The sequence below is a fragment of the Glycine soja genome, chromosome 16 (genome assembly GCF_004193775.1).
Source record: "Glycine soja cultivar W05 chromosome 16, ASM419377v2, whole genome shotgun sequence".
NCBI classification, from domain to species: Eukaryota; Viridiplantae; Streptophyta; class Magnoliopsida; order Fabales; family Fabaceae; genus Glycine; species Glycine soja.
In genome coordinates, this window is record NC_041017.1 from 3,485,614 (window position 1) to 3,509,851 (window position 24,238).

A 24,238-nucleotide genomic window follows, 5' to 3' on the forward strand; every position below is an offset into this window, starting at 1 on the left:
TTAGTCATGTTGTCTATTTGAGTAACAAAATGAAAAGCAAAACCATACAAATTTATTTATTCTATGCTGAAATTACTACATTAATTAAATTAAATAATTGTTACTCGGAAACTTATTAATATTTAAATAAAGTATATTTTTTAATATATAATAAATAATGTGTAATTATTAATATTTATATAGATGCAAAATTAATGGCATTTAATTAAGTCGTATATTTAATTAAATTTTAATATTAGTTCTATATTGTAATTAATAAGTAAAATAAATACTATTTAATGTTTATATAAATATTACATTAATAATATTTAATGTACACCTATAATAATTAATATATGTAATCAATACTATTTAATGTTTATATATATAATATTAAAAACTTACATAATTATATGTATTTAATTCGACTTTTATCTCCACTCCCATTCCAGAAAACCATTGTGCATAGACGATTATCTTGTTGCTCTTCCAATTCACTTTGTGTTCTTCTATAGTGGACCATCATCAAGTTATGATTGCCATATATAGTACGAGGTTCAAGCAAGGCTGGCTGATCCTGTTTATGCATGGTTGTGTCTCCACCATTATGCTTTGCATCAACAGGTTAGCTTGGTTAGAAGAACATCATTCACTTGGTGTTGTGCTTTCATATATTTAACATTTTTATCATGATGAAGTTCTGTATGTGTTTTTGGTATTTTTTTTAATAATTATAGTTTTACGATGAATTCCATAATACATGGGTCAGAAAACAAACAAAACTTCCCATTAGATCTCTTCAGAAGCCACTTCCAAGATGAAACTTTAACCCTAACACCAAGAGAGGATCAACATCCACACAGAGAAAATGAGAAGTGTGCGGAGTTATTTCACACCACCAAGTGGTTTCCAGCCTCCAGGTTATTGTAAGTAGTAAGAGACTTTGTCTAGATCATGTACTCCAACTTTGAACTTGAGACACCAAACATTTTTTGAAATTTTTTCACTCAACAACACTATCGTTGTGCTTAATTTTGTGAAGTCATTCTAACCAGTGACCAATTGATTTTATAAACTGATTTGAGTCATGTTCACTGCTTTGGCCAATTCTTGACCATTTGTATTTTAACATTCCAGTTTTATATATTCTTGACCATTCGCTAATATACACACTCCTCTTTTTCAGTTATATAGGTCCGCAACTCATTCTTGTTTGAACTTCTATGTCTTCTCAAACTCTTATTATGTTGTTGTTTTGTTTTGATTTGCCATTATATTTTTGTGATTAAGCCACTTAAAGTTAGAATTATGAATCGTTATAATTTGTGACTGTGTATGCCTCTTAATTATGAATTGTTATGATTAGGTGTAGTTTTGTGTTGTTGATGCCTTGGCATAACAACTAGCTTCCTTTTCATCTCATGATAACATTCACTTTTCTGTTGACTTATAATTTGTTTGCTAATTGGTTTTTGCCTTTATTATTTGTTGATGTGTAAGGTTGAATTGTAGACAAATTGACAATTTTGCATGATTTTTTCCCATGCACTTTTCTCAGGAATTTTCTTTTAGATGTTGGTGACGATTGATAACGAAGTATTAGGGTAATAAAACTTTTCTTATCGTATGACACCCTAAAAATTTTAGTGCTTCATTATCAATCGTTATTAACATCTAAAAGAAAATTCTCGAGAAAAGTGTCGGAAAAAAATATGCAGAATAGTCAATTTGACAACAATTCAACATCACACATCAATAGAAAATAAAGGCAAAGACCAATTAGCAAAAAAATTAAAAGTCAACAGAAGAGTGCATGCTATTGTGAGATGAAAAGGACAAATCTGCACCCAATCATAACAATTCATAATTTCAACTTTCTGTGGCTTAGTAACAAAAATATAATGCAAATCAAAATAAAACAACAACATAATAAAGAGTTTGAGAAGACAGAGAAGTTCAAACCTGTATGAGTTGTGGTCTTGCAGTTTTCAGAGGCAGAGAAGTGAGGCTGCCAAACGATGGAAGTTGCGTTGAGGAGAGGTGGTTGTGTATGGGTTTTGTGACGGAAACTTGAGTTAAGGAAAAAGAAGGGTTCTGGTTCTCCAAGAGTCGAAGGAGAACGAAAGGCAAGGGTGATTGCACCGACAATGGAGGTTGCGGTGAGAAGTGGCGTGCGGTTGTGTAAGGGTTTCGTGAGGATTCTGACTTTTGAGGTCAGTAGAACGAAACGATGGCCTTAATATTTGGGAAAATTTTGAATTTCAGCCTCTGAAGGCATGAAACAATGTTTTTTTTCGTTTTAAAAAAATGCAGTTCAATAGCTAGACTCATTGAGTCTGACCAGGTCATGTGCACACCCGTTTCAACATGTGCCTTCAATGGTGGGGTACCCTAGTCCCGGGCCAAAGGGTCGACCCCTCTGATTACTATGGATTGAAGCATCAAAAGCTCTATCTTCTTGTGTTTGCTCGTTACAACTTAAGGTTGTAAAGAAGGTATAATTATGTTTGTTACTTTATTCTATATTGATTGCTTATATGTAATGTTTGAATTTTTTTTATGTTCATTACTTGGTTATGACCAAATTAATAAACTTAGGAATCAGTTGAAGAAGCAAAATTATGATCCAATCAATTTTGAAGTTGTTGATGACCATGACCATGCTAATTGAGTATTAGAGGAGTAACAACCATTTTTAACTAATGAGGAGATCAATGCATTACCTAATGACCTTGTAAATATGTCTATCCAGCCTATTTCAAACAATATTGGTATGTTTTGGTTTATAACTATTATTTTTTTAATTGACACCACTAGATGTTAGTTGCTAACTTATATTTACATTAATATTGTCTTAGATGGATTACATTTGGATGATGATGAACATGGTGATGCACAAGAGAATGCTATGGAGGATGTGAACCAAAATGAAAGCAATGTTAGGGAAAGTTCTGATTTCATGGATGGAGAGCATATAAGAGGGCCTGAATTTGACGATGCCACTTAAACTCCTTGGACGTATATACATTATTTGCTATTGTAGTTGTTTGGAATTTATTATGTTTGAAACTTTATTTGTGACTTATATACATTATTTGCTATTGTAGTTGTTTGGAATTTATTATGTTTCAAATTTTATTTGTGACTTTCTTATGTATGAAGACCTTATTATTTCTTGAATTATGAGTTATGTCTTGCAAATGCCCTAGTGGATTAGTATAAAATGAGTTGTCAATTTTTTTTAGATTTTTTAAGGTATACTTTATTTTTTTAATTATGACTTTTTTTAAGTATAGAAGTTTACCGATTATAAATTATTTATAATTCTTTTACTATGGATTGAGTCATGCGAGTCAACTATTGACTCAATGGATTGACCCTAACCTAGTGACCTAGTACAATGATTAGTTCAAGTCTAATAACATTGATTGTGTGTGTGTGTGTTTTAAGAGAATTTTAAGAAAATATTATTTAATTAAAAGTTATTAAATATGGTGTAATAGTTAGTCAAAGTTATACCCAATTTTATGATATAAAACATCTCTAAAAGTTTTGACCTTTAATTGAGTTGAATGACATGGTATGATTCATATAAGCAATCTCACATAGTATGTGCTCGTGTGCATGTACTTAAAATCAAAAAGACAAAACAAAACAAAATCTGCATAGTGCAAGCTCGGACAACATAGTTTTTCATTAGAAGCTCCACAGATTTTTTTAGCAAAGGAGTTACAACATAAAGAACTAGTACTATTCTGAGGCTGCAGTATCCGCAACCATTTAATCTTTTAGGCTTATAGTGAAATATACAAAATAGAAAAAGTGAAAACCTGTGGTTTGACACTAATGGAAGGGTAGCCCTCGAGATTCTGAGCCTGGTGACCCTTCACTACTTTGAGAATCCCCTCTCCATGCATCTTGTACTTGAGATGCAAACTGCAAGTTCCACAAAACATCTTCTATAGATGGCCTATCTGCTGGCTCTTTAACCAGGCACCTCACACAAATCTCCATCATTGTCTTCAATGATTGATCCAAGCATGCCTTGCGAAATGCTGGATCAACAACGCTCCTCCTACCCTCTTCATCAGCTCCTAAGCTTGCTTGCAACTGCCTCATTATGCAATTAACAGAAGCAGGGTCATAAAATTTTACATGGTTTATATTGAATATGGATAATGAAAACTAACATTATCTTACAATACGAACATTAATTTATGGTGTTGGAGATCCTACATCAACTTATGATAATGTCAAATTAAAGTATGTAAGTTGAGGGCAACTTTTTTCTGTTGTGTTAAGTTAAGCCCAAATCAAAATTCTAAGATATGGTCTCAGACTATCTAATAATTTCTTGATCATTTAGGCATTTACTTCGATACCATGAGCATGCAAATATGGATACGAAGATTGCTTAATCCAATATCCTTATCCATTCATATCTCCTGTAATTCTATCTTATATTTTCCTGCTTGGAGTGTGTGGAAAAGTTTTTTGACATTTAATTAGTTAACTAATCTCTTTGGTGATAATATGTACATATATAATAAATTAAAACCAAAATCTATGCAATATGCATGTATAGATTTGTTAATCCTAGCTAGCAAAGGTAAAAAAGAGGAAATCTACTAGTTTCTATAGTCTACTACTTGTTAATTATACTTACCAGAAAATGAGACTATAATTTCTATTATAATTAATCAAATAAAATGGATCACTGAGTCTTTGATGTTTCACTTCTTAAATACTAAGATCATTATCTGGACATTGGTGGCCTTTAGATTTATAACCTAAACAGAATAACAGTTCATATGAACTTTCATTTTCAAGCAAATTAGTAACGAAAGAGTTACACTCTGATTGAATCATTAAGTATATCCTAGCTGTGGATCATACAAAAATTCTCTATTAATTTAACAAAGAACAAACTTGAAAAGACTTAAAAATGGCAAGGAAAGAAAATAGCACATAGGAAATGAAACAGGGTTCCTGTTATTACCAGATCCCTAAAAGCATCTGCATCATTTGCTGTTTTTATTTGTCTTCCTAGAATGAGTTCGAGTAGTATCACTCCAAAGTCGTATATATCAGCCTTATCTTCATGCTTTACACTACAAAACAGCAAAAATGATTAAAAACCAAGCTTTCTTAGTTACGTACATACAAAAGTGTGTAAACAGGATCCAAAATATTTTTCTAAATGAGACATTTCCATTTATATCATATGGTATGCAAAATTTCAGTAAGATGAGTTCTATTTTTCATGCGTACGTGTTACTCAACCTGATTAACTTTCTATCACTCACCTTTTACTATTGCTAGAATTTCTTAATCCACTGGAAGAATTTCCACACCGAACCTGGAAGGAAAAGCTAAGGTCAATCAGTACCAACTGAGGTCTTTTTTTTTCTTGAAGGAAAATAAAAGAACAAACTTACTCATTGATTTTTTCCTTATGGAAAATTTAATATGACAAATGTTTTCTTCATACCTTTCCCATGTTAGATAACAAAGGCAGGTGGTAACTGCTGATTTTTGCAACAAGATTCTGATCCAATAAAACATCTTCTATCTTCAGATCATTGGAATATACACCAGGGACAATCCCTGTATGCAAAAACTGGATTCCTTTTGCCACTCCAATTGCAGCTCCTATGTGTTGAGTCCAACTCAAGGATTTTCTAGCATGCTCATCTGCCAAAATTATGAGGCATCAATACCATAATTGTGAAGGGCAGAAAATAAATAATCAGGGTTGAAGATAACAAAAATGGCATTACTGTCTCAATATTCCATTACAACATAATACTGAAGTGACTAATTTAGGAGAAAATATTATTGATATGTGTAAATAGTCTATGCATTGTCAGTGTAAAATGTTTTTACACTGCCATCCAATCACAGATTGTCATATATGGTAAGTTTGTAAACTTCTACAATAATGACATTAAAACATGCATACCATATTTTTATTGGTTGACAGTGTAAATATTTACCCTGACAATGCATTTAAGTTAAGCTCAATTGATCTTTCCACCTCCTCAAGTTCAAATTTAGAACTTCTTCATGCAAGTTTCCGATCGCTAAGGTAGAAGGAGATAAATGAATTTGTAACTACTACTAATGGATTTCCCTCTAGTGAACTTTCCCCATTCTTTTTATTGTTAGAATAATAATACCATTTTTACAACCTCCAACCTGAGAAAGAAGCTGTTTTTTTTATAAATTACTTACCAGAGATCCAATTCCTGAGCGTGCCATTTGGTACATATTCGAAGACAAGAAATACTTTGCTGACACTTGAATCATCTAAAGAACATTCAAAACAGTGTCCAACAGCGCTGACTAGATGACGATGCCTAAGTTTTGATATCAGCTCTATGTGTTGCACAAAGTTTTGAGTGCTGTATCTCTTTTTCATTTCTACACACCGAATAGCAACAAGTGAGCCATTCTTCAGCTGACCTCTGTACATCTAAGACATAAAAAAACACTATTTTAAAATGAAACTCTCATCACATAAATGCTAAAAAGATAAAAGTTGCTAGTTAATGTAACAACTTCATGCTCAATAGTGAACTAATTGAATCGTGACTGCATGATCAAATTAGTTTTGTGATGCAGTCTATTATACCAGTCAATGAGAGGAAATAAAACCACTGATTTTGTATGAACTTAGTTCTAAAGCAATATTCCTCTATATGCAAGATAATATGAGACATTGTAGCATACCTTCCCATAAGAATCTTCACCCATTAAAGAAGCTCTGTCAAAATAGTTTGTAGCTGATTCAATCTCTTCCAATGAGAAACTTCGATAAGTTGGCAGGCCAACTGCTCCCAACTTCTTTGTTTGAGATATATACCCTTTTATGTACAGGAAAAAGACATGTTTGTCAATCTATATTTAATACGGAATTATACAGAGAAATATATGAATGACTTATTATTCTTTCCATATCATCCTCTCCAGAAATATTTTCCAATCATTTTTGAACTTCATTAATAAAGAAAGATTCTAATAAATTGTTTAGCTGCAAATAAACTTATGTTTCTTTTATCAAATTTAAACAAATATGATGCCCTTGTATCTACAGTTTAGAAATGGGAAACTGTTTCCATTCAGGTATTAAATTTTAATATATTAAAGCAACTTTTGTCGATCAATTAGGTACAGAACTGCTGCAGCAAGCTAGAGATAGAGTGCAAACTTATAATTCCAAGAAGGTAAGTTCCTACTGCTAACACCAATACTTTTCTTGTTTTAGTGATCATTAACTTCAGTATTTAATTTTTCTTTGGCTACAAAAAAAAAATCTCATTCTTAATAGTGATAATACTGGCTACATATTAATTAGACTTGCAGATATCTGAGAATTTTCTGAATGTTCTGCATGTTGTGGATGAAGAAATGTATAAAATTGGACAAGGTAGTTTGATCATGCACACACCTGTGTGTGTCTGTGTGTGTTTGAGAGACAGAGAGAGAGATAGAGAGAGAGGGAGAGAGAGAGAATTACTTGCATCAGAAAGCAACTTAGATGTGTAACCAGAAGCAGCATTTTCTGATATTAATCTTGTTGGAGGATTCTTGGTTTTGCTTCTGTCATTTCCTCTTCTAACAATAAAGAAAATTAGCAAAACAAGTGCTACTCCTCCAAGAGTCCCCCCTACTATGCCAAGGGAAAGAACTACCGTAGATACTTGTTTGTGCTTCTTTCTCTCAGGTAATATTCCCACAGCTAAAGCTTCAGTGTGGCAAAAGGGCTGCGGCTGCTGATTTTGATTCACGGTGTCTAGACAATTTCTAGCATACAGGACAGTGCTATCACTGGAATTTGACACTAAACATCTAGGTAAGCTCCCAGTCAAAAGATTTGAGGACAAATCCACTACATCAAGCTCAGAATTGCAAGACAGATTCTCAAAAAGCATCCCGGTTAATTTGTTCCATGAAATATTCAGATAAGTAATGGAAGGAAGTGACAACAATCCCGGCTGAAAAGGCCCCACAAATGAATTCAATGAAATATCAAATCGTTCGAGCTGATAGTATGAACTCAATTCAGCAGGAATACCAGACCTGAACCTATTGTTTCTTAGCACTAGTGTAACCAACTTGTGACCGAGCTGAGGAAACTGTGGTCCGAAAGCATTATCATCCAATTCAATCACTTGAAGATTTGTCAAACCGCTTAAATCCGGCACCACACCATAAAAGTGATTATGAGAAAGTGAAAGAGTTCTCAAATTTTCCACATTACCAAGTGAATTCGGCAGAGATCCATTGAACTTGTTATTCTTCAAACTTAACACCGTTAAGGCTTGAAGTGAATCAATCCATCGAGGAAACGTATCAGCCAACATGTTGTTGTCAAAAATGAGTGTTTGAAGACTTGACAGTAATGTAAGTTCCTGAGGAATGGAACCATAGAGAAAATTTGAACTCATGTTAAATATTTCCAGGGATGACAAACGAGCTATCTTACCAGGTAGAGGACCCCAAATACCAAGAGAAACCAATGTGAGGACTTTCAAACTGGGAAGCCTCACTAGTGTGGTGACAAAGGAATCTATTGAGAAATTTCGAGGGAGTGGTGTATCTCTTCTTTCACCTATTATGTGAAGCTGTGTTATGGTGTCTCCATAGCACACTACATTGAGGGAGGAAGAGTTTGAGTCTGTGTTGCAAAAGTCTGTGTTGTTGTTCCAGTTGCTTAAAGAAACAGGAAAGTTCAATAGCTGCTGAATTCTGAGAAGAGTCTGAGAGTGAGAGGATTGCAATTGCTCTGAGCAATGGATAGAAAGTAAAACAGTAACAAACACAAGAAACACTGAGGGGTGGTGTTTATATGCCATTGACACCAACTCATGCAGTGAATGAGAGAGTTTTGGTTATATTCTCAAAAGGATTGAAATTCTCTCAAAATTGAAGCTTGGGGAGTACAAGCAGAAGCCCTGCAATTACAAGAAGGCGTGTTAATTTAAACAGACATAAAAAAAATTAATAAAAAAAAATGCAAGATTCTACTGAATTAAAATAATCAAACATTACTATCTATTGGGTGCATGAACTCTAAATTTGAAGTTAATCCAAAGCCAAATTCCCAACGAAAATCATTGTTTCACGCAAACTCAACAAAATATAACCACTTGAGAAAAGTTTTGCCATAACTCAACATACAGAAAAAGCTTCCCCAGCTATAGGACATAGTACAAATCAATGAGTGCTAACCAAAACCAAAATACTTGAAAATGAGTGAGAGAGAGAAGAAAAGTGAGGGAGAGAGGATAAAACAAATTTCAAATAAATAAAAAAATGGGAAGAAAAAAAAAATTTGATGCCTTCAGAAGTTGCACAGGCCACCTAATTGAACAAAATCCAAAACTTTTTCAACCATACATTTCAGAATTGAGTCTCCAAATCCTAGTGAAGCCTGGAAACCATTTTCCAAGGGGGTCAGCTTTTTTCTCTGCTCAAACCAAGACAAGGTACAAGTGATAAGGATTGAGGCTTGAAAACAAATCAAAAAGACCAAAACTCACACAGGGCTCTCTCACAAGGTGGCATTTCATCGTTTCTCAGTCATAAATGAATTGACAATTTTTTTTTCCCTCTACTTATTTTGATCATGGGAAAATGATTTTTTTTTCTTTTCTCCTTCTATTTTGATCATGGGGCCCAAAGCAAAAGAAAGATTCTTGCATATAAGGGAACCCTTTATTCTTCACTATGATATGATTCTTTTAACCTTTAACCTCAGCATGTGGTGTCCATCGGATTTGGTTGAAGGAGCTAGTTTTGTACTTTTCTTATAATTATGAGTGGGAAATTGGCTTTGGCTCAGAGTTCAGTAACATAAGCTGTTACTTTCATGGAGGGGTAAGCCTTTGCTTTCTCTCACTCCAACTTTATGACATGGTCCCCCCAAATTTATATCTCTCTTTGTTGTTGCTTTTGCCTTTTGGTTCCAGTCTCTCTCTCTCTCTTACCTACTTCTATATCTTCCATTTATGTATCAATGGTAGGATCAATGAACCTTCCAAAGAAGAGTTTCATCTGAAAAGTTGACAGATCCACGTCAGCAAAGGATGCAAGATCTTGAAGGAAAAGGAAGGAACCACACACACATTATTTTAGGTTGGATGTGTTCTAAACAAATGTTCTACCTAAATGTTGTATGTGATTGTCATTTGTTAACAAACCACTTTATTGTTAAGAATGTTTTGTAAAAAGATATGCTAGCTCTTTTTGGTACTTAAAAAAAGATAGCTCGGGTAAAAAATGTATTTTATATATATATATATATATATATATATGCATGATAATAAATATCAGTATAATTTTAAATTTATGATTTTGATTTTTTTATTTGTAAATCAAGATATTTAGTTTTTTATTTTTTTAAAATAAATAATTTTAATTTTTTTATTAGTTAATCATTCAAAGTTAAATATTGATTTTGATATGACATATTAACGATGACATGAAACTTAGATAGAGTGTTGATATAATATTTATGTGAAAAAAAAATGAAAAATAAAGAAAAGATTAAAAAAAATATATTTCAATAGGAATTAAACTTATGATTATTTATTTATAGACAAGATAATAAAATAATAATACATTTATTTTGTTTAGTTAACTTAAAATTATTTTTTATATATCATTAGTTAAGAGTTATTATTATTTTTTAAATTATTAAAATTTATAAATAAAAAAAAATTTAATGTATAATTTTTTTTAATTAAAAAAAATAAGATCAAAATCACAACTTAACCTAAATATTAAAATAGAGTTAATAGTCATTAATAAAAAAAGTTATATTTTATTTTCTTAAAAGATGTGCATACATTACACCCTCTTTTCTTTTATATTAAAATATATATGTTTCTTGAGTCCATTTTAATATAAATGGTTTTTTTAAAAAAATATCGCTATAATTCTTAATATGATTAACACTTAATTTTGAAAGTATGTAAAACTCCATAATATCTTCTAAACTACAAAATTAAATCAATAATCTTTAAAATTAGTTGGTGATGCCGTCAATAGTTGTAAATAATAAAAAAAAAATATTGTCAAGAGACGCATTCATAAATATTCATCGTTGTTAAGAGATTTGTTTATATTAAAAAAATTAAAATATAATTGACACTCATATTTAAGGATAAATGAATGTATATTTTAAATATTTTTCATGAGAAATCGATTAAACTTAATTTAAATGTGTAAATTATTATAAATTCTTTGATACATGTCTTTGATTCTTAGGTATAAAAAAAATCTCTCATGAGAAACCAAGGCAATTTAGTCCAATAAAAAATTATTGGATATTAAATATACATTTAGATGATAAATTTTGGCTTTGTGAGAATTTGTTCTCTTTTTTTTTCTCGTTAACAGTACTTATGAAGAAATTAACGATACCAATATTTATAAAAAAAAATGTAGAAATTTCAGCTATTTTGAGTCCCTTGGGGCCTACATGCATGTTTCTGGCTAATAAACTGCCAATGGATTATCTTAGATTGTAATTACTTCCTAATCCAACGAGAACATGAGAATTTGCTTGAGAGTGAAATTCAACCTACTTAAACATTTTAGAATATGTATGTCATTTTCTTGTGCCTTCCACTTCACCCAATTAACCATGCTACATATATTATAAGCATTAATGATATATCCCAGTTAGTTTCTTGTCATGGACATGTTATGATAATTCATAGTACAGTTTTGAATTAACTTATTTTTTTAGTGATTAAAAACAATTATTTAAAGATCATTAATAAGCATTCTGTTACTGTATGTCCTTCATTATTTTTCCTGCAAAAGAGTTGGTAAATGAAAGCCAATATATATCTTTTTCAGTCATTTTATTCATATATTTTTTATATATTAAATTATTTTTGTATGAGCAAAATCCGTGCTGCTTTTTTTAAAACAAAAAAATACATGCAGCTTTACAATTTAGAAATGCTACAAGTATAATAATGTCTTTTACAAAATATAGAAAAACTGTTTTACTCGTGCATAATAACTCAATCAAAGTTCTTTTAAAAAATAAAAAAACTCAATCAAAGTAAATTTATGTCATCTTCGCCAATATAATTCAGTCCTCAACTACGATAAATTGTCTTCGGTCTAATATTGGAATGATCATCCTAATTACTTCCCAAATATTCATCAATCAATGTTGTGTATCAGAAAAAGACTTTATTTCAAATAATTATGTACGTGTTCAAGACAAGATCTATTCTCAGTGTTGATATGTTAGTTGGGTGTGAGGTTAAGTAGATACTTACAATGATTCAGGCAACAGGTAGTATGTCAGATCGGTCATGCATTTTTTTTTAATTATTTTTAAGGATCACAGGCATCAGGTATGCAAACTAATTCAGCTTGAGTAAGGAACATACCTAATAATTAAAATGGATGTTTTTAAACGCACCTAATAAAATGGGATTAACTCTCGATATAATTTTTTCCATACACAATTTAAATTTAAAATTTTACTTTATGTTACTCAAATCAACCACACGATAGACCAGATATGTTTAAGAATTAATGGGTCTATTTGACTTTATTAATATTAAGAAGAAATAGATATATAGAATAGTGTATTTGAAAATTTTCAAACAACATTGTTTTATTTGTGATGAATTGAAAAAAAATATTTAAAGCATGAAAAAGAAAAGTACAAGTAAATTAAATTAACATAATTATTCCCCAAAAAATTAAATGGCAAAGAAAACGGCAAGCTTGGGAGCTAGCTTCAGATATATTATTCAATGAAACATGAGAATTTGTTTGAGAGTGAAATTCAACTATTTAAGAGTTATAAGATTGAGTTGATAATAAAAGGAGAATGAAAAAAAGGAAGAAGTTATGGACTTGATTCTCATGTTAATAAAATATTAATAAGTAACAAATAATATTTGTTGATAAGAGAAAGAATTGGACTTTTGTTTAAAGGAAAATTAAAAACACAAATCTAAATAGCAAGACACATTTGATTAAGGTTATTAATATTTATTTTTATGTATGATTTGACTTAAAATGTACTTTGTTGTAAAAAAATTTAAAGAAAAAAATATATTAAATTGCACAACATAAAGTAAAAACTGAATGTTTGAAAAAGTCAACTTTTTAAATAAATTCCAATCAAGAAATTAGTTTTTGAATTTTGACTTTTAAGTGAGAGTAGGGTTGATGAATGCAAGACATGCCCCCCACCTTTACAATAATTGGTGACATATAGACTTATATTTGTGGATGAAGATCAACACTACAACTTGATAAGGGGGTACGTATGACATCGCATCACACACAATGTTTTGTACCTTGTGCAGGATTTTACTTAAGGAATGAAACTCTGCCAAACCCATAATTGAACAAGACTTGAAAGGGTGACCTAGGTCGCCAGCTAGCGTCTCCAATTTGGTAGCTATTGCATATGGTAAATACGTAGTGTATAACATAGTATTAATTATTGATGTGTGTATCTAGGTGGTGATGTACTTTGACTCAGGGGTCAATGTGGTGCCAGGCTCAGTACGACATTGGATCCACATGCATCTATAGCTATGATATTTATGTGGGAGTAAGAAACAAAATCTGACATCATTTAGCCAAATAATGCTTATATATCAAGTGCAAAAAGTTGTACTTTAATTTGCCAATTTGCACATGTAAACATATCACATGTATGCAATACCACCCAACTCATAATTAAAGATGCCAAGTTTAAAAATCAAGAGATACTTCTGCCAATTACCTGGAGTTGGCATTTGCATTGTACTTGTGTTGAGTTATGTATCAGAGGCTTTAGTGGTTACAGCTTGATCGAGTATTAAAAATATTTCTGTTGGGATTATTTATATACAATCCTTTTCAAGAAACAAAAAAGTTTGTCTATTGTAAAGTTTAAAAAAATTGAGAAGGAAGGATGAAAATTTTGTAACAAAATAATATTAACACATGCATTAAACAAGGTATTATTTTGTTATTGCAACACCCATACACATGTATGCCCAAATTGCATATTTAATTTTTTTTAGTTTCCGTTATCCTCGTAAAAGAATTACTTATTTCCATGTTGGAAGTTTGAGTTGGATATTTGTCAGGAAAGGATGGCATAATGAATACAGCTTTCTAGCACTCAGCAAAAAGTGCTTCGTCAATAAATTGTAAAAAAATTGTTTTACTTTCCTATTATTTATTTCCCTCCAGTCTTCAAATGATATTAACACCAATTAAAATTTTCATTATAGAGAGCAACATTGTTTTGATTAAATAATAATTGTAATTATTTCAATCCATCTTTCATATAAAAATAATGACAATTTAATTCATTAAAAAATATCAATTTAACTCTTAAATTGTGTAATCATAATCACAATACACACAAAGACATTTCAGAAGAAAAAAAAAGTACACATAAGGACATTTTTAATATTATATTTCATGAAAGATTGTGTTTGTTATTAAATTTTTTAGAGGACCCAAATAATTACACTTATATTTTAAGAAGGGGTTTACTCATAATAGCTTGACTCCTTATTATAAACTATTGTTCATAGACTAATTATTATTGTGGAACTAAAATTGACCAAAGTAACTACTTCGCGGTAACAGCTACCAAAAAACAAGGCAGAAAGAAAGAAAAATACATGACATCTTTTAAATTAAAAATGTTCGAATTATTTTGTCGGTGTTGTTGGTTGCAAAACAATGTGTCACAGTACACAAACATATATGGTACCAACAATCAGAATAGAGGTTCAACAGAAAAAAGCATTTTAGGTAAAAGAATGCTTAGAAATTGTAATAGGCAAGTGTGGTTTCAATGGTTCACCATGTTATGACCCACCAATAGAAGCGGCAGAATCAAGCAACAAAGAGGCAACTCGCCGTGTAATTGAGAGCTTTATCGTATAGCATAAGAGGGAGGGTTATGCAAAAGGGTGGGAATATTTTGCACACCCACTTGTTCCCACATCATTTTCCCATTGTCTTCCTTTTTCTTCCTTTTACCTTTTGCTTTCAAAAAAGATAGAGGGTCATTTTCTCAGGAATTTTAAGAGGATCAAAGTTCAATTCAAACCTTTCATGATTGGGAAGTCGGTGCAATGTGATTTTGAAGGAAATTGAATAAATAGATATTTTGATACTATCTTATGGACCCAAAAGATGGATAGAGTCATAAATCTGAGAACATTCGTAATAAGTTGAGGTGGGTCCTAAATATTAATAAATAAGAAAAGCAGGGTTTCACACTGAAGCAAAAAGGATTAAAATATATACATTATTTGATTTTAGCTAGATGTAGACTAAATTACTAATTCGATCCTCTGTTTATTTGTTTTATTCAATTTGTATCTTTTTTTTATTAAATGTTCAACTTAGTCCCTTATTTTTTTTTTAAATATTTCAATGCAGCCCTTTTCAAGATCAAATAAACAACTATTTTAGAGAATTTACTCATAACCTGTCATTTGGGGTTTGTTAAACTTCTTTACTTAATTTTTTTTAAGCCTCACAAACCACACCATTTAAGTGTTCTCACAAACTTCTTTACTTAATTTTTTTTAAGCCTCACAAACTACACCATTTAAGTGTTCTCATTTCTGTTATGCAATGTACCTAAACCCAAGACTGATCCAAAGTGTGTCTAAAAAAAGTCTCATTTGAGTCGATTAAATTTAGGCTTCCAAGCCAAACAAAATAGCGGCATACCATAACTTTGATACTTTATTTATTGGAAAAAGAAAGAAGTGACGGGGAAAGATAGTGAGATATAAGCTTTTTCCGTCAAACAAAAGGATAAAGGGCAGAAGTGCAGGGGAAAAAGTGAATAAATAACATTATCTATTATAAGATTAACAAATAAATAGTTAAATAAGATAGCAATTGCTAACAACCAAAATTACACTTTGTTTAAGATATATTGACATCTCTATAGTTTGATAAAATTTCCTTCATAAAACCTTCCATACATGCAGAGTACAATATGTAATTCTTAAAATTAAAAGGGTGGCTCTAAAATTTATGTAATTCTTAAAACCTTTCATACAGCTGATCAACATAATTTCCCAACTCTTTTTTTATACACCAAGCCATTGACAGGACCTAAATGAGTGAAATCCCATTCCATCGTATTCAGTGAAACCGCCACTAACGAGTGCCACCACCTTCATCGTCGTCGCCACTTCCACGGCTTAGTAGTGTGGCGTCTTAGGGGCTGCACTTACCGGACGAACAGAGAAGAAGCAGCAGCAGTAAAAACGTTGCTTTTTTTATTTCTCTTGCTTGCAATTGGGCTCCTCTGCCTTGAAATAGAAAGATTGGATTGCTTGTGTTATTTACACTCCACTACCAATAAATAAAAAATTGCAAGAATGATAATATTTATTATTTAAATGAACATAAAGACATAATTTTCTTGATTTATTCAAGACACAAAAATCTCAAGGTTGACCTTGCCACTAAGGCACCTCTTAAGGACAAAGTCATGAGACTTAGATTAGTGTTAAAGAGAATAATATCTTTGATGCCATAACCTTAACATGTAATCGATCTGAGGTAAAAAATTAACACTAAAAGAAGGATCTTAAAGCATTTTAAGTGATAGAATTCATTTTAAATTCTTAAATTACTTTTTGAAGTCACATTATATCACATAAAATATAAAAAAATTTCTTATTCTTTATTCTAGTAGATCTCATTTTAGATTTGTTAAGCAATTTTTATAAGTCTCGGACCATACTTAAATGTATGTTATGAATCACTCCTTTTATATTTTCACAATACCCCCAATCACTCCCTCTACCATCATTTCATTCTGAGTTATATCTAGTGGCTTTTCCTTTTTCAACCTACCATCCTGGTTGGACGTCACCTCTACCATGTGCATCTTCCCTTGACCTTCATTTTCCTGCCATTGTGACTCCATGTGATGTTCAGACACTATCACACTTGCACGCCCATGAGAATATCTCCCTTCTTCCTCTTGTTACTCTGCACATGCACCTGAGTGATTAAAGGAGCAATATATAATCTCTTTGTTAATAGTCACGTGCCCCACACCCTATTGCCCCTCCTTCACATTATATAATGCATTAAAGCAATTATTCTGCCAAATCCCTTTCCCAACTTATTTCTTATCATTGCCTCCTTTAACTTCGGTCCCAAAAGATTTGCTTCCCTTATTTCTTCTGCCGTTCGTAACTACTAGCCAATCCCCATAAAGATTCTCTCTATCTCCCCCACATTTTGACTTCCCTGATTTTGTGAATTAGGGTTAGGGTTTGATTATCACTTGTTGCAACAACATTCTCTCCTCCCTCATCCTCTAGTCATATAGGCTGACCAACAACTAGCATGTCTCCCTTCTTCAACTTCGGCCAGTCCTTATGCAAGTGGCCATATAGTCCACAGGTCTTGCATAACAAATGTAACCCCTCATACTCAACATGGAACCAATGATTTTTGAACCAGACCTTCCTCACCACTGGTTTGCTCAAGTCAATCTCTACACATACCCTGACAAATTAATCTTCCTTTAGTTGTGTCTATTGTACGAATATCCACCTTTATCGGAGTCCTTACTACTGCCACCATAGCCAAAAGCAGATTCTCATCATAATATTCCATGCCCAGTGTTGGAAACCTAATCCATACTAGCATACTATCAATTTTAACCTTCCAAGCTATGAAATTTGGCGTCCATGGTCGCACTTCCAGGTAGTGGTCAAATAATTGTAATAATTTTGGTCTGAACAGAAAATGAAAGGCTCCATCAATTTTGAAATTGAGAAGCCAAAATTGAATGGGTGGTAATAATCACTAATGGGTAATAATGTTCACTAATGACTACTAAATGTATTCTTGATAATAAAATGTCTATATAGCACATGAATTTATCTCTTTAAATTAATTTGATACACCATTTAAAAAGAAAGTGAGAGTTTGGAAGGACAACTATTTCATGACAACTAGAGGTATAATTTGATTTTTGTTTTTTCGTATTTTGTTAATAAACTGTGTTTCTTTCTGTACTTTGTAACATCGCGTTAAAAATTTTATTCTAACAATAACATGCAAGGACCTCCAAGAATCACCTTCTCCCTATCTTGAGCCAACTCAAATTTTACCATGAAGAAACCGTGTCCTATGTCTATGACATTGTATCCTCCTATAATCCTCCATAACCCCTTCAGCCTATCTCACATGGTGAAGAAGTCCATACTTCTTCTCAACCTATCGTCCTCCTCTAACTTAATTTTGATTTTTTTCTTCAACCAACAGATTCACCCTTTCCTTCCTTGGAAAGGGTACTTGTTGATCCCACACCTTATCCTGAAAGGACATCCTCATTGGTTGAATCCCACCGCCACCCCCACCGTCCGGTGGATCTTACGGGGGTGGGTTGTTCTCGAAAACTCTCTCCACTTCTATATGTCAATTCTGAAACTAACTTTAATTAAGAACACTTTTATAGTAAAAAATGAGATAGGATCTGTTGACACCAGCTATAAGTCCAATGACTTGCCCCAAATCTTAACCATTGAATTAAAATAATCCAATGATTCTAAATCCTTTAAGATAAATAAATAAATAAAAAAACTCACCTAACTTAAAACCCCAAAATTGGCTTAGTATTGCAGCTATCTAGTCTCTGGGCTGATTCAATTCAATTACATTTCAAATCAAATGAATTGGTGTAAAAAAATTGGCTTAAGTATTGCCATCTCCTCTTATTCAATTGAGTTACGTACACCTCAAATCAATTGAAAAATTGGTTAGCATCATCGTTTTTAAAGAGTTAGGGAAGCAAGGCTTAATTAATTTGATTAAGGTAAACTTATAAATGTTTCTAGGGTTCAAGAATTAGTGTTTAGAATAATTACTCTTCCACTTTTACGTATTTTTTTTTATTGAAGCCGGCCAGTTTGTCTCACCCTCATCGCCCTTTATATACCACCTCCTCAAAGGCTACCTCCTTCGTGCTAATTGGTGGTCATTTGAGAAGGATAGATCAGGGTCAATCCTTCAGGCTTCAACCTTGTGCCCATGTTTGTTTATGTTTTTATTTCTGGGAAATTGATTTCATTATTCGTGCAACGATAGTGGTTACTGGTGAGGAAAGCATTGATTGGCTTCAACTGAACAACCAGCAGAGAGAGACAACAATGGGAAAGAACAAACCAACGACCGTGCCTCACTTATTCAATATTTTTATTTTTTTTCAACTGTATAATAGTTCTGTCCGTTAGATTCATTCATCTCAACAGATGAAATTTGGTGTGTGTGTTTAAACTTACACCCAGAAAATATTTTAAATTAAAATTTACAATAAAGATCAAATCACGCTTCTAATATGAATCTATATAAGGACCAGAAGTAGTTAATTAAACTTATTTGCATGCACAACATTTCAAACAACATCATATATGAACCTTGGCAATTATTTACAGCACTTCCATTTTAAACTGAAAGTCCATGTTTACAAAATATGGAATTACGTGCATAGAAATATCATTAACTTTGTCTATAACTAAGTTTCTTAAAAATAAAAAAATACTGACTAACTACCTTTCATTCACAAAATTCAAAATTCAAATTCAAAACCTTACAAAAAAATTTAACCTCAATTCTACTCCAATATGTTAACTTTTAGTTATAATAATAGTTTAAGTAAATTAAAATGATATCCTTAGATTGTACATAACTTTGTTTTTTTCTTTAACTTTTACAACAACCTCTCTTGTAATAATGCACAATGTAAGTATCTCTTTTGTAATAATACACTATGTAAGTATAATATTTTTTAAATAATTAAAGAAATTTCTGTAAAAAAATTAAAGAAATTAATATATAATACATAAGAAAACTTAGTGTACTAATATTTTTCAAACCGCATTACAATGAAAATTGCTTGATAGAATGCTTATAAAGAAATTAAAATATTATTTTAATGTGCCACATATAATTTTAAGTTTTTCTAAATTAAAAACAGTTACTTATAAATAAATATTGTTCATGAATTAATATAAAAAAGAAAAAATATTTGTTACTTAACCAAATTGAAGAGAAAATTAATTAAATATTTGTTACTTAAGCATATTGGAGAAAAAACAATTAAATTAATTAAGATTAAGATGACATAAATTAAATTACTTATTACTTATACGAGAGGCCATTCTAGAGATTGGAAATGAAAGGGTGTGTGCAATCTACAAAAATCTCGAGAATTACCCTTGAAATTTACGCTTATGTTTATTATCTTCCCACAAATATCTCAAGACGAAAAGCATAAATTTGACCCTATCTCCAGAAAAGTGTTGCCTGTCATGCATGGCTTTTCTTTCTTTCCATAACAAGTCAGTCAACCATATTCACCACCTTCTCAACATAGTTACCTCTGTGGACCCTTTGGGAAAAACTGAAAGTAACAAAGCCAAAAACGATGAATCATAAACTCCTAGACTGACTGACATCTGAACCACCTCAAGCCCATGGTTTTCCTACACATGACAATAGGTCCCATAATGTTATATATACATGTACCAACTATAGCAAAAATGAGCGAATCATAGGTACATTTTCAACGTAAAAGAACAAAAGCCAACACGTGCAACACTCATTCCTTGAATATTGACACAGGGAGATTCTGTCTATATGCTCCGTATCATTAGTAATGCATGGTATTAAGATGCTACTACTAATTGTCTTTGGATTAGCGTTGAACGTATAAATTACACGTTCCAATGCGAAAATTTTAAAGCAACTATATTGTAGCTTTCATCTAAAAGTCCGTTGGCGTTGAATTCAACTGATTCACAAACACAAACTAAGAAGATGTGTTGTGTTGTTGAAAAAACCTAAAAGGGTGTTGGACCCAGGTACTCAATGCCATCCATTTCAGAGTTCTCTGGCATCTCAATTTCTTCCAACCACGCGTAACTATCATTTTCCTCTTTTGCCTCACCAATAATCCTTTCGTCTGCAGGGTAAAATCATAAATGGTCAGAGACATGGCAATAATGTACAATTGTGCATCCTCAGACACTAGTGCAATAGAAGTGTACAAGTGGAGGTGCCACCTCGTCAAGTAGGGAATAGTGATGCACCAAAAAAAGCATAGATCTGATGCTAACACTATCTAGCACTGTTTAATGTTTGTGCATATATATTGCTACCCTTTTTTTTATCTTTTTCAAATTCGATATTAAAATTGAATCAATGTGTTGGTAAGAATCTCCATAGGTGAAAGTTTGACAAAATAAGGAGAAAAAATGACCAATGGAAACATCAAACATTTGAATCCCATGCTTAAATTTTTTTTTAAGAGAAGGATAAAAATTAGATGCATGTTGATCTCTAATTACAATTAGAGTTTCACCTAGTTAGCCTATGTTTATATCTAATGCAAGATGAACTCCAATTAGAATTGGAAAATAACAAAAAAAAAAACTACATGAGTTTTGTCCTCAAAGCAAAAAATTGTTATGTAAATGAGGTTAGCATTGAGTTATTATGGTTCCAAGAGAAATCCAAGAATTTTGATACAATTGTTTTTAAGTCAAATAGTCAATAGTTGAATGAGTTTGGAAACACGAGAGACAGAGTTAGTTTCTCAATAACAGTACCAAAATACTCAAATTTCTGAAGGTGCCATACAATTTCTTTTTTAAAAAAATAGCATACTTGCAAACAATATAAATATGTTTTGCTAAAAGTTCCACATACAATGATTGTGGACAATGAGAGAGTGAGTTACTTACTAGGAAAAGAAGCATAAGGGTGATCCCTGTAGTAGGAACAGTCCCTGCCATCTTCTTTGGAATAAGGAGGGCCAATGACATCAAGCACAGCACATGGGGTTATGGCTGTGAATTCATGGATGTTGCCTCCAGTTGTTGGATACAGCACAGAAGTGTCACATGAAGATGTGAACACCTTATCAGCTTTTAACTTTGCCAATCTCACTGCAAAAAAAAAAAAAAAACATGTGTGTGGGTCAGCTTTCAAGAACTAATTACAAACCCCATTAATTCATGGTCATTTAAAATTGAAAAGAGAGAGAGAGAGAGAGAACCCACATTGAGATTGTGGTTGCAACAAGTTGTCATCAGAGGCCTCATGGACAACCCAATCATAGGACTTAATGTGCATTAGTCCTAATAGAAGTTTGCTGAAAACAGTCATGTCTGGGTGGTTGTGGAGAGGAATGACTCCTCCTTCAGGTATGAAAAAGATGCAGAGCTGCACATAGAGAAAATGTTCCCATAAATTAATTAGCTAGGAACACTAGCAAGTACCATGACCAATTGCAGTGGTGAGTGTTGGTTTTTCTTATCGGTTGAAATTGAACACAGTATCAGAGGGATTTATAACACTCACACAACCTACTCAACCAGCTAGACCCCCTTGATAATGGTGAGTGTTGGTGATTAGGGAGCAATGAGAATGAAACACTTACTGAGAAATTGTTACACTTGTACACGGTTGTATAAGTGACCCTTTGTTTCTCTTTCACCATATTCCCAGACTTGAAGAACTGCAAATCTCTACTTAGTCCCACATCTTCTGGCTTCATGTTATCTGAAGATATTAAAGAATCAGACCACTATTTTTTTATCAAATCGAAGTCAGACATTAAAAGATTTAACTGAAGAGAAAATAAATTAAATATACAATAATACAACCATGAATTAATAAATAAATGCCTAAATTCTTAAGAGAAAATAAATTGCAAATCCACAATACATCACTAGAATATACATCGAAAATATTGGATGCATATTACAGTTTTCAAACTGTACATATTTAGGAAAACGCTCAAACCATTGCAACCACTCATCCCACGAGATGGTCCTAGAATGACTTAATTTCTATTTCTCTATATAGGCACTGACGAACTGAAATTATATCATCAATTTCTTCAAAGTTGGAATGAACAAAATAGGAGACAATAAATAAATTGAATTAATGAATAATAACAAAGAAAAAAATTGCAGCCAAAAGAAAATGAATTGATCCGTTAATGGGGTGCAAAACCAAAGAAGCCATGTCCCAAAGAAAATTTGAGGAGGGCATTCTAGTTTGTAATTTTATGTAATTCGGGAAATTAGATGTCAAAATATAAATTTTCTTAACTAATCACCTAAATATATATCCAAAAACAAATGCAAAATTCTGTCTCTCCAAAACTTGGAGACATGTGATTACAAATTTTTAAGATCAAACTTTTTTATTGAAAAATATTTATTTGTTAGTTTTGTTATAAATGTTTTTGAACCAAACTCTTTTCCTCCTTTCACTCTTTCCCAACCAACCAACCACTGGATCAACCTTCTTATATCTCCTTTTATAGAATCAAAAGATACTACAAATTTTCTTATCCAACCCCATCAAATATTAGTATCAGTAGTATATATCATGCTGATGATAAAAAATATAAAAAGTATCAGTAATATCATACTGAGTATGTGCCTCAATCTCTGAACATCTTGTGGTGAAGGAACAGTGCCAGGGCCTTTGAAAACTTCTCTGCATGAATCAAATAACTGCTGAAGAGTCTTTGAAACACTCAACTCAGGCCTTCTAAGCCTTCGATAAAGTTGTTTCTTCTTCTTTGCAATGACCCTTCTCACATAACTAACCTTGTTAACATGTCCAACTCTCTCTCTACCCCTCTCCACCAAACTTGTTGCCTCCATTTCCACCGACACACTTACACCAATAACAAAACAAACTCTCTTCTATGAACAATAACAAGCCTCACACCAACACAAAGTTATCACAAGACCAAATAGTTTTGCATGGCCTTTTGGATTGAAAATAACAACACATCCAAGGGAGGGAAAAAAAATGAAGAAAAGGAAACTCAACACCCAGAATTCAGAAAAACTGTGGGGGTGGAAAGAAATGGAATAGTTATGGTTTGACTTAAAGAGGAAGATAATTGATATTGATATTTAGCGATAAATAAGAGTGCAAAAGTGCATGAGGATAAGAAGTCTAGGATGAAAATTAAATTAAAGATGATAGTTATATTAATATATATATATATAGAAAGAGAGAGAGAGAGAGAGAGAGAGAGAAAATATCATGGTTTGAAAACTAGGGGCATGTGGCATGGTATTGTGCTACTGTTTTGTTTGTAACAGTGGAGTAAGTTATTAGACCAAAGGAAAAATAAAATAAAATAAAAATCAATAGCAAAACCAGTGTTGTTGGTGCACTTTCATTT

The 24,238-nt window shown here is 32.0% G+C and overlaps 2 protein-coding genes and 1 long non-coding RNA gene across 6 annotated transcripts; 1 reads left to right on the forward strand and 2 right to left on the reverse strand.

The window, feature by feature from the left end:
- The first annotated feature begins 1,179 nt into the window (after nucleotides 1-1,179).
- LOC114390503 lies at nucleotides 1,180-3,182 on the forward strand. Of its 2 annotated transcripts, XR_003661925.1 has the most exons (4): nucleotides 1,180-2,192; nucleotides 2,293-2,474; nucleotides 2,578-2,750; nucleotides 2,838-3,182. It is a non-coding gene; the product is annotated as an uncharacterized LOC114390503 (long non-coding RNA). The 2 variants fall into 2 exon arrangements; XR_003661926.1 differs by lacking the exon at nucleotides 2,578-2,750.
- A 459-nt stretch (nucleotides 3,183-3,641) lies between these two features.
- Nucleotides 3,642-9,843, reverse strand: LOC114390862 (probable inactive leucine-rich repeat receptor-like protein kinase At3g03770). Of its 3 annotated transcripts, none has more exons than XM_028351773.1 (8): nucleotides 9,525-9,843; nucleotides 7,499-8,936; nucleotides 6,712-6,845; nucleotides 6,214-6,454; nucleotides 5,471-5,673; nucleotides 5,286-5,338; nucleotides 4,979-5,090; nucleotides 3,642-4,089 (listed from the first exon to the last, which is right to left on the reverse strand). In XM_028351773.1, the coding sequence occupies exons 2-8, from the start codon at nucleotides 8,835-8,837 to the stop codon at nucleotides 3,823-3,825; spliced, it is 2,349 nt and encodes a 782-aa protein (XP_028207574.1). In that variant the 5' UTR covers nucleotides 8,838-8,936; nucleotides 9,525-9,843; the 3' UTR covers nucleotides 3,642-3,822. The 3 variants fall into 3 exon arrangements, with proteins under 3 accessions (XP_028207574.1, XP_028207572.1, XP_028207573.1); XM_028351771.1 differs by having other exon boundaries at nucleotides 9,382-9,843; XM_028351772.1 differs by lacking the exon at nucleotides 9,525-9,843 and adding an exon at nucleotides 9,034-9,170.
- Nucleotides 9,844-20,240: 10,397 nt separating this feature from the next.
- On the reverse strand, nucleotides 20,241-24,020 carry LOC114389533 (plant cysteine oxidase 2-like). The gene is made up of 5 exons (XM_028350224.1): nucleotides 23,468-24,020; nucleotides 22,466-22,587; nucleotides 22,086-22,248; nucleotides 21,768-21,971; nucleotides 20,241-20,986 (listed from the first exon to the last, which is right to left on the reverse strand). Exons 1-5 carry the CDS (start codon nucleotides 23,703-23,705, stop codon nucleotides 20,865-20,867), a joined length of 849 nt encoding a protein of 282 aa, XP_028206025.1. The 5' UTR covers nucleotides 23,706-24,020; the 3' UTR covers nucleotides 20,241-20,864.
- Nucleotides 24,021-24,238: the final 218 nt, after the last annotated feature.